The sequence below is a fragment of the Chenopodium album genome, chromosome 1 (assembly GCF_948465745.1).
Source record: "Chenopodium album chromosome 1, dcCheAlbu1.1, whole genome shotgun sequence".
In the NCBI taxonomy this organism is placed as follows: domain Eukaryota; kingdom Viridiplantae; phylum Streptophyta; class Magnoliopsida; order Caryophyllales; family Amaranthaceae; genus Chenopodium; species Chenopodium album.
The window spans coordinates 37,106,407-37,117,580 of record NC_137834.1 but is presented as its reverse complement, the minus strand read 5'-3'; the positions used below and the strand labels follow the sequence as shown (position 1 = coordinate 37,117,580).

At 40.6% G+C, this 11,174-nt stretch overlaps 1 protein-coding gene across 1 annotated transcript; it reads right to left on the bottom strand.

The window, feature by feature from the left end:
- Positions 1-10,269: 10,269 nt before the first annotated feature.
- On the bottom strand, positions 10,270-10,797 carry LOC145631388 (uncharacterized). Its single transcript, XM_081683465.1, has one exon. It carries the CDS (start codon positions 10,795-10,797, stop codon positions 10,270-10,272), a length of 528 nt encoding a protein of 175 aa, XP_081539591.1.
- Positions 10,798-11,174: the final 377 nt, after the last annotated feature.

The window sequence follows — 11,174 nt, the reverse complement described above, 5'->3', positions numbered from 1 at the left end:
CCGCAATCAAAGCCAAGTTGGAGAGCACTTCTACTTCATCCCAAGCTTCGAATCTTCCCTCCCAATTTAAGGGGAGAGGTACTCCTTCTAACTCTCAACCCCCTCCCTCTTCACATAATATGCCTATGGGTTGTTTGTTTTGTGATGCATGTGGATCGTATGATCATGACTCTAGTAATTGTCCTAATGAATGTGTTGATGAGTTTGATAAAAATGAGAGTGAGCATGTGAATTATGTGTCAAATAATAATGCTCAAAGGTTTGATAATCAAAGAGGTCAATGGAATAGGAATTACCAAAACCAAGGCAATTTTGACAACTATAATCAAGGTGTGGTGGTTATAGAAACCAAGGGAACCAAGGTTTTCGTGGTAGCTATAATAATCAAGGTTATAGTGGCCAAAATCAAAGCCAAAATTATGGTAATCAAAACCAAGGTTATGGAAATCACAACCAAGGTAGTGGTAACCATAATCAAGGTGGTGGTAACCATAATCAAGGTTATGGACAAAATCAAAATAGGGGTACTTGGAACAATCAAGGGAAGGACAATTTTCAAAATAATGCTCAAAGAGGTCCCCCACCCGGATTTGTTCCAAGGACTCAAGGAGAAAATTCCTATTCCCAACCTTCTTCACCTAGGACCAATTTAGAAGAAATAATTGAGAATCAAACCAAGTTGTTGAACACATACATGGCCGTTAGTGATAAGAAGTTCAATGAAATGATGACCCACAATAAAATGCTTGAAAATCAAATTTCTCAACTTGCTAATGCTTTGAAAGATCATGAAAGCCCTTCTTCTTTACCTTCCCAAGGTATTGATCCCAAGAAACACGTGAATGCTATTGTTACTAGGAGTGGTAAGGTTCTTGAGGAGAGATTGCCTAGGAAGGGTGAGGATAAGGAGATTCCTAAGATAGCCTTGGTTGAGAATGAGGGGGATAGGTCATCATTGGATGAGGTTGTGGTTGAGACACCTAGAGAGGTGAGAGTAGAGAAAGAAATTGTGAAACCCAAGCTCCCTTACCCACAAAAATTTATGAGACACAAATTGGATGAGCAATTTGGGAGATTCATTGATATGCTAAAACAACTTCATCTTTCTCTACCTTTTACCGATGTGATCAACCAAATGCCAAATTATGCCAAATTCCTCAAGGACATTTTGAGTGGGAAAAGGACTTGTGAGGTTGTGGAAACTATCAATTTGACCGAAAATTGTAGTGCTATCATCATGAACAAAATGCCACCCAAATTGAAAGACCCCGGAAACTTCTCCATCCCTTGTGCCATTAACAAGATGCAAATTGATAATACCTTATGTGACTTGGGAGCTAGTGTTAGCATAATGCCATATTCGGTTTATCAAAGGCTTGAACTAGGGGAATTCTTACCTTCTAACATTACCTTGAAATTAGCCGATAGGTCAATCAAGTTTCCAAAAGGTAAGGTAGAAGATGTTCCATTGAGGGTTGGGAAGTTTGTGTTCCCGGTGGATTTAATTGTGCTTGAAATGGATGAAGATGCTACCATTCCAATCATTTTAGGTAGACCCTTTCTTGCTACCTCGGGTGCTATGATTGATGTGAGGAGTGCAAAGATTTCCCTTAAGGTAGGAGATGAGGTCATTGAATTTGATTTGAATGAAAGCATGAAATATCCATCTTCTTCTCTAGAAAATTGCATGATGATTGATTCACTTGATCATGTTGTGTCTTCCATGCATGAGCACTTGCTCACCTCTAACGATGCTCTTGAGAATGTTTTGTTGAACAAGGACAAAGTAGGTACACCATGCAAGCTTGCAAGTGGATGAGCAAATGTGCTTGAAAATCTCAAGCCAAGAGGCTTTACAAGCGGCCATATCAAAGGAAGGTAATGGTGTGCCTATGGTAGAGCTCAAACCTCTACCATCACACCTTAGGTATGAGTTCTTGGGCCCTCATTCCACTTATCCTGTGATAGTTAGTGCATCCTTGAGCGTGAGCCAAGCTCAAGCGTTATGTGGTATTTTGAGAAAGCACCAAGGTGCTTTGGGGTACACAATTGATGATCTTAAAGGTATAAGCCCCGCCTTGTGCCAACACCATATAACACTTGAGGAAGGCGCCCTTCCTTCTATCGAACGACAAAGAAAACTACATCCCCAAATGGGAGAGGTAGTTAAGAAGGAAATCACCAAGCTATTGAATGCGGGAATTATATTCCCCATCTCTAGCTCAAGGTGGGTCTCCCCCGTGCATGTCGTTCCAAAGAAGGGGGGCATGACCGTGGTTGAGAATGAGAAGGGTGAGCTCATTCCAACTAGGACGGTCACGGGTTGGCGGATGTGTATAGACTATAGACGTCTAAACACATCCACCAAGAAGGATCACTTCCCTCTTCCATTTATTGATCAAATGCTTGAAAGACTAACAAGGCACAAGTTCTATTGTTTCCTCGATAGATATTCGGGATTCTTCCAAATCCCCATTCACCCCGATGATCAAGAGAAACCTACCTTCACATGTCCTTATGGGACCTTTGCCTATCAAAGAATGCCCTTTGGGTTATGCAATGCACCCGCTACATTCCAAAGGTGCATGATGAGTATCTTTGGGGATATGTTGGAGGAGGAAATGGAGGTCTTCATGGATGACTTTTCGGTGGGGGGTGTCTCATTTGAGGAGTGCCTTGTGAACCTTGAGAAGTGTTTGGAAAGATGTGTTAAGGTCAATCTTGTTTTGAATTGGGAGAAATGCCACTTCATGGTGGAAGAAGGTATAGTGCTTGGGCACAAGATTTCAAATAGAGGCATTGAGGTGGATAAGGCAAAAATAGAAGTTATTGAGAAACTTCCACCTCCGGTAAATGTCAAGGGTGTGAGATCGTTCCTTGGTCATGCGGGTTTCTATAGAAGATTCATCAAGGATTTTTCACTTATTGCTAAGCCCCTAAATGACCTTCTTAAAAAGGATGTTGAGTTCATTTTTGATGACAAATGCTTGAAGGCATTTGATAAATTGAAGAAGGCCCTTATCTCCAGTCCTATTGTTCAAGCCCCAAGGTGGGATCTTCCTTTTGAATTGATGTGTGATGCAAGTGATTGGGCTATTGGAGGTGTTTTGGGACAACGTGTAGAAAAGAAGCTTCATGTGATCTATTATATGTCCAAGACACTCAATGGGGCTCAAAAGAACTACAACAACGGAAAAAGAATTTTTAGCAATTGTGCACTCTTTTGAGAAATTCCGTTGTTACTTGTTGGGTTCCAAGACCATAGTCTTCACGGATCACGCGGCCCTCAAGTATCTCTTTGCCAAGAAAGAGTCCAAGCCTAGGTTGATTCGATGGGTGCTTGAATTGCAAACTTTTGAGATTGAGATTAGGGATAAGAAGGGTGCGGAGAATGTTGTGGCGGACCATCTTTCTCGCCTTGAGGGTGATCACATTCATGATGATGGTTCACTAATTGAGGATAGAATGCTTGATGACTTCTTATATGCCATAGAGGTGAAGGAACTCCCATGGTATGCCGACTTGGTGAATTTTCTAGCATGTGGGGAGTTTCCACCCTCTTTCTCAAAGAACCAAAGGAAGAAAATCAAGAGGGAGGCTAGACATTACTTGTGGGATGATCCCATCCTATACTAACGAGGGGTTGATGGCTTACTTAGGCGTTGTGTTCCAAATGAAGAGGTGCCTAGTGTTTTAAGGATGTGCCACTCGAACCCTAGTGGTGGGCATATGGGTGTTTCCAAGACCGCTACCAAGGTTCTTCAATGTGGTTTGTGGTGGCCGCATCTCTTCAAGGACTCATGGGGCGTTGTGAAGTCATGTGACCGATGTCAAAGGGTTGGGAATATTTCCAAGAGGAATGAGATGCCTCAACAACCCATTCTTGAGTTAGAGGTGTTCGATGTTTGGGGGATTGACTTCATGGGACCGTTCCCATCTTCATATGGTAATCAATTCATACTTGTGGTTGTGGACTATGTTTCTAAATGGGTTGAGGCCATTGCCTCCCCTACTAATGACCACAAAGTAGTGTTGAAGTTGTTCAACAAAATCATCATCCCAAGGTTTGGCGTGCCTAAGGCTGTGATAAGCGATAACGGATCTCATTTTGTTCACAACGCTTTCCAAAAGATGTTGAGGAAACATGGAGTGCATCAACGGTTCGGCCTTCCATATCATCCTCAATCGAGTGGCCAAGTCGAGGTTTCCAATCGTCAAATAAAGCTCATTCTTGAGAAGACGGTTGCAAGGAATAGAAAGGATTGGTCGAACAAGTTAGATGATGCTCTTTGGGCTAATAGAACGGCTTTTAAGACGCCTACTGGTACCACTCCATATCTCCTTGTCAATGGAAAATCGTGCCATCTCCCGGTAGAGCTTGAACATCGTGCCTTATGGGCTATCAAGAAGATAAATTTTGACTTAGCTAGTGCGGGGGAAAAGAGGTGGTTGGATCTTCATGAGCTAGAGGAACTTCGACTTGATGCTTACGATTGTGCTAGCACCTACAAGGCTCGCTCCAAAGAGGTTCATGACAAGTTGATCGAGAAAAAGGTGTTTTGTGTAGGTGACAAAGTCCTCCTCTACAATTCAAGGATGAAGTTGTTTCCCGGAAAGCTCATGTCAAGATGGAGTGGACCATTCTTGGTGAAAGATGTTTTTGATAATGGTGTCGTGGAGATTTCTCCTTTGAACTCCTCATCTTCATTCAAAGTTAATGGTCATCGGCTCAAGAAGTACTATAAGGGAGTGTTTGTTGGACTTGTTCACAACATGATTCTTTTCAAGCCACCTTGAGATGGTGGTGCACGTCGAGCTAACGACGTTAACCAAAAGCGCTTACGGGAGGCAACCCGGATTCTCATCTCATTTCTTTTTCCTTTCTTTTCTTTTATTTTTCCTTGATTGGTGTTTTATTTTATTTTTGAGTTAGTTTTGTGTTTGTCTTGTAGGTCGGGCATTATCATCGCTTGTTGGAGGAAAAAGGGGTTTGAAGAAAAGTAAAGAGTGCTGGGGAGAGGGCTCCCCGAGGGCAAGGAGAGACCTCGGGGGCAATTTCTCCTCTTGAGGCAAATTTATAATGTCATTTCCAGGGACTTCCCGCGGTTGCCCCGCGGTCTCTCCGCGGGCGCGGGAGGTTCTGGAGAGCGCGCCCCCTGTTGGAGAGGGTGCGGGCCTCAATTCGACCAAATTTGAATCTTCATTCCAGGAAGTCCCCGCGGTTGCCCCGCGGTCACTCCGCGGGCACTCCATGTTTGGAGAGGGCGCGGCCTAAATTCAAGCAAATTTGGATCCCCATTCCAGGGACTTCCCGCGGTTGCCCCGCGGTCTCTCCTTATGGCCAATAGTCCCCTTATGCATGCTTGTTTCCTTTTTTTTTTGTTCTCCCCTTTCCCTATTTTGCATGATTATAGGCATCGCGGTCGATGCCTTCATTTTGTGAGGGGGGAGGGTCCAAAAGGATGTTTTATGTTGGTTTGGGGAAGCACCTGGGGCTCGGTGGGAAGTCTTTGATAAGGCTTTTGGTGGATTTTTGCTAATGGTCTCGTTGGTCTGTTGCTTGTTGTTTTGGTTCATTTCCTGATGTTTTTGGGAGTTTCTTGAGAAGAAAAAAAAAACAAATAAATAGAAATTTTGATGATGATGGTTTCTCTAGGTCTTTGTATATAATTTGTATCTAAGTGTTTTATTGGTTGCTTTTGTTTGGAAGTTAGTAACAATTTCATTTTGTATATATAACCTTTTTCTTTAACTCACTTTGCTCGTAGCCTATGCTTTGGATTGCGGAACCTTTTGGAGATGCACATTCCTACTCCTTGGGTACTTTAATTTAGAGCGGATGCTTGGTGAGGCCTTTCTTATTTTTACCTTTTTATTTTCACTTCTTCATTTTCTTGGTTGCTTAGATTAAGATTAGATTTAGGAGAAGTTGAACGGTTCGAGGATGTATGATTTTAACACCTAGTGTGTTTGGGATCTTTGGCGATGTGGCCATTAGACCGCTTGTATGTCGATTGGGATAAAACGTGCTATGATTGCATCTTTGCTCTTCTCCTCTTTCCCTTTCTTGTCCTTGTCTAAGTTTTCCATTCTTTTCTTTTCTTTTCTTTCCTTTTCTTTTAATCTTGTTTGTGTGCATAACTTTTTGAGGCTTCATTTTCACTCTTTCTCTTTTTGAAAATTGGACTTGTATGTACTGGACTTTTGCTTTTGAATAATGGTCTTCTTAGGTAATAATGGTATGCACGGTTTGAGATTACGTTTGGTTGATTCTAGGATAAAGCATGCTAAGATAGTTGTCTAGAACTAGGGGGATCATGAAACCGGATTCTACTCGTTTGTGGCATGTTGGTAGTTGCTCCCTATCTTTGATTTGACACCCTTAGTGAGTCTTTGCTACAACCATGTGAGATTTATATTTGTTCAAGCTTTCATCATACTCTTGCATGAGCGGCATGGATCCTTGATTTTCGCAAACCTAATCTAGAATCTTAGCGTATGATTCCTAAGACCGTGACCGAACTACCTAGGGAGGACAAAGGCAAATTTTTCGGGGAGGTATTTTTCTCTTTCTAGGATAGTCACTTTTTGGTTTGGGATACATTTGCCTACTTGTTACCCCTTTGAACCCTTTTCCCTCTTTTCAAGCCGCATAATTAGATATCTTGAGCCTTTTTTTTCTTTCTCCTTCTTTTTGGTTTTTATGAAGCAAGGGTCAATGTTTGGTGATTGTGGTCTATGAAGTTGGGGTTTGGTTCGAATTGGTACACATAATTGAGTTGTTTATATTTGGTAAATAATTGCAAATGCTTATGTAAAACCCGTCCTTAGTAAAAAAAGGGCAAGGACTAATGCTTTTAAGGAGTTCAAGGAAATTCAAACAATTTTATTAATGAGAAAATTCAAAAAAAAAAAAAAAAAAAAAAAAAAAAAAAAAAAAAAAAAAAAATTGAAGTGTCTTTCTCCTCTCTATGCATTGAGGACAATGTTTCTTTTAGCTTGGGGGGAAAGCGCTTGCGCTTTTTGTTCTAGTGATTGTAGATTGTTGCTTTGAATAAGCTTGGGGGTGTTAATATGTTTTTGTTTGGTGATTACTTAAGTTTGGTGTTGAGATTTGGCCGGTCTTTGCTTTACAATTTAGGATAACCACCAAATTTTAAATTTTAAGCCTACCTTAACCCTTCTTGCCTTACGTTACAACCTTGGGGAATACCTTTGGACCTAGGAGTTGAGTCTTTCATCGGTGGAGGGAATCATAGGTTGTAGACTAAGGAAAGGGGATGCGAAATCAAGATGTCGAGTAGCCCAAAAATTTTATCCTTTTCCGGTTCCTTCGCGGAATCTATGAGATGCTCACTTAGGGGAGACATGAGATTAGTAGGGGGAACGCGGTAAGACCGTTTGAGATGAAAGTGGAATGTGATAACTAGTTCCTATGCTTAGCATATTTATGTTTCAATCAACCTTAGGTATCTTATAACGTGTATACCATAATTCTCTTTAGAAAGGTTGTTATTCATTTGAATTATAGTCTCTTTGTAAAGTCCATTTCGTAAAGATTTTGTTTCCTTTTTCCTCTTTCTTTTCCTTCTCTGGTTTGCCTCTTGAGGGTTTGGTGGAGAGTTATGGGTAAACTCTTAGGATACCCTTACGAGAGCATCACTCGTCCTCTAGAGCGATCTAGGGGTTTAAATGGCTTGTTGTAGCTAAAAACAACCGTGATTCCTACCACAGTGAGTCTTAGTGTAAATTCTCGCCCCTCTTTTTCTTTTTGCTTCAAATAAGCCCTTCTTATTCCTTTTTAGACTTTGTTTTGCTCGGGACAAGAAAAAGTCTAGCTTGGGGGAATTTGATGAGTGTCATTTATGGCACTCATAGGGTAGTCTTTTAGGGTTATTTCTTTCCCCTTTTCATGCTTTCTTCTCTTATTTTTGGTCCTTTTTCCTTTAAATTCTCTTTTTCCTCTTTTCTTTATTTTTATCGTGTTTTCCTTTATTTGGCTCTTTTTCCCTTTTCCTTTCTTTGTTTACTTGTGTAGGTATTGTGAGAATCACTTTGGCAAAGGATTCAATTTGGGACCTTAATGATCAAGCAAGGAAGAAGCATTTGGCTAGAGAGGGCTTAGAGAGGCCTCGGAGAGGTTTCTAAGGCAAATCCAGCAGGCCGCGGGCGCGGGTCATCTTGCCGCGAGCGCGTGCCTATGTTACTCAAAATTGCCAAAACTTGGCAGGATCTTGTCGCGGTTGCCCCGCGTGCTCTCCGCGGGCGTGGGTAAAATGGAGAGGCCGCTCCATTCAGAGAGACCGCGGCCCCCTGATCAGGCTTTGGGAACAGGGGATTAGCCGCGGGCGCGGGTTTCACTGCCGCGGGCGAGGGTCTCTGTTGCCGCGGGCGCGGGGTCTGCCCAGATAGCTCGCGGAGGGTTCCGTACCCATTTCTCCGCGGCCGCGGGTCTATTGAGAGAGGGCGCGGGAGCTGCCGATTTCTTCTTTGCTTATAAATAGAATTGTATTTCCTTTTTGAAATCAACTTTTTGATAATTTCATTAGCTTTGTTTTAGAGAGAGAATCTAGAGAGAAGTTAGAGAGAAGTTCTTGGTTTTGAATTTGTAACTCAACATTTGATCAATCAAGTTGGATTTCTTCATTTTCAATTACCAATATTAGTGAGAATCTATTCCTTCCTTCATCTTTTACTTACTTGCTATTTAATTTTTGCTTGTTGCTTGTTCTTCTTTGGATTTGAATTTGATATTTTTGATTATTTTGATTTCTCTTAGATTTTGATATAGAAATGAAGATTAAAGCAATATCTAGTTGTTTGTTCTTAAATTTCACCATGATTAGTGAGTAGATTAGTTGCTAGGGAAAGGGAGAAGCATGTTTGATTAATGAAATTGCTAGTTGATGCTCTTTGATTGATTGATTTGTTGCAATTAAATTGGTTGACATAGTTTTGCATGTGATTGATTAGACTAGGAGTGATCAACCTATAAGATTAATCTAGATTGCATTGCAACTCTTAATGACATGAACAATTGAATTGACAGTTGCTCTAATTGATTGGGTTTGCTTGTGATTCTTCTTGATTTGCCTTTCATAGTGACACCTAGATTGGCCTATAGGAGATAGCATTTGAACTTTCTTGATTGCTACTATTGTTTGTCCATTGCAATACTTGAATTAATTGATTGAGATCTAAACTAGCATTATCATTGAAATTGCATGTGGAACCCATATCCTTAGTGTTTAGACCTTTGTTTTACTTGATTAGACTTGCTTTATTTTACCATAGTGTCAACCATAATATCAACTCCATCTTCGAGGTAGCTTGACTTAGACTCTAGTTTTCATCATTGCATTCCCTAGGGATCGACCATTAACTTGCCCTATATTCATATAAGGTTGGTTAGGTGTTTACAAATTTTGTTTGACTTGGGGGAAGGGTAGATAACGACATACATTTTCCCCTTGTCAATCAGGCACTTGCTAATTTGTAAAATCTAGCTTCAGATCAGAACAATAGATCATAAAGTACTTGATATCATTAAATAGCATATCATACTTTTAAAGAATCCCATTATTTTGATTGGTGAATGATGAGATACCTCAAAAGGAACACATGCCGCAGATAGTGCAGTCTATAGCTAGAGAATGAAAGCAAATAAGCCAGAAAACTCTGTATGGAATCTAAAAAAATGGTAAAGAAATCCAAAACAAACTTTAATTAGAAGAAATAGAAAGGTATTACTCACTGATGAAGCTAAATGATGCCAGCCAGATGGAGAATATCATAGGATACTACATTCCTGACATGACCTAAAGTTGGCTTATCATCACTAACATTAGTTATAATATTGACATAAGATGCTTGTCGAGCTCGAGAAAGAGCCACGTATAGCTGTCCATGTGTAAAGCATGATCGTGGCAAATAAACAGCAACTTTGTTCAATGTTTGTCCCTAAGCTTTGTTGATGGTCATTGCAAAGCTATGCTTTAAGGGGAACTGTTTTCTCTAAAACTAAAAAGGGTAAGCCGAGGACTCTGATGGTCTTAGATTAATTCTTGGTATTAGTACATGTTCTCCTTTATGATGACCAACCGCAATAACACATTCAATGAGGTTTGGAAAGAATTTCTTGCATATCAGACGCATTCCATTGCAAAGACCGGATGATGGCAAGATGTAGCGTAATAAGATAACTGGACTATTGGCTTTTAATATAAGCTCATAAGGGCTCATGCCAACAGGACATAGCTTATTTAAGAATTAAGTTGGACAGATGGAACAATTATCATCAATCATCGAATCATAACTCTTGTAAGCTACTTCTTCACCTGGAAACTTATCTATCAAGATCGCATTTATAACATCAACATCATCATTGACAGGTGTTAGTATAGCTCTAGTGGTAAATATATCTGCACTAAATGGAGGCATATCCATTTCTGGAAAAGCAACGGATGTTAGGTGCATATCTTGAGGTGTGGCAGCATCATAAGGCTCAATAATTTCTGCAGGCAGCTTAACCAATGCATTTTCACTGTCCTCCAGCTCCCCATTTCCCAATGCCAGCAAGAAAGCATCATATGTTAAATCATGTCTAGCTCGAATATTTTCTGTTAATCTTAATTTATTTAACAGTGGCCATAGAGCAGAATTAACCAAGCTAGCAGCAACTGCCTCGCGTTGTGTTCTTTTGGGGACAACAGGAAGAACCTGACTTAAATCTTCTCCAAATACGATGATTTTACCTCCAAACAATAAGTGAGGATCACATATATCCCTCAGCAACATATCAAGTGATTAAACGTTTTCTTTTTTTGCCATTGAAGCTTCATCCCAAATGATAAGCGTCGTTTCTCTGAGCAATGCAGCCAGACTACCTTGTTTAGGTACAGTACAGGCACGTGACTCAAGCGGATCCTGTGGAATCTTAAACCGTGAGTGTGCAGTCCTTCCAGAGGGAATATTAGCTGCAGCTATACCGGACGTTGCTGTTGGCAATACAATCTTATTCATCAATCTTATCTCTGCATATAAAGCATTATATAAAAAGGGTTTTCCTGTTCCACCAGGACCATCAATAAAAAAAGCTCCTGGCATTTTCTTTGTAACATGATCCATTATAACATCAAAAGCCTCTCGCTGAGCCTGATTCAACTGACTCTTGC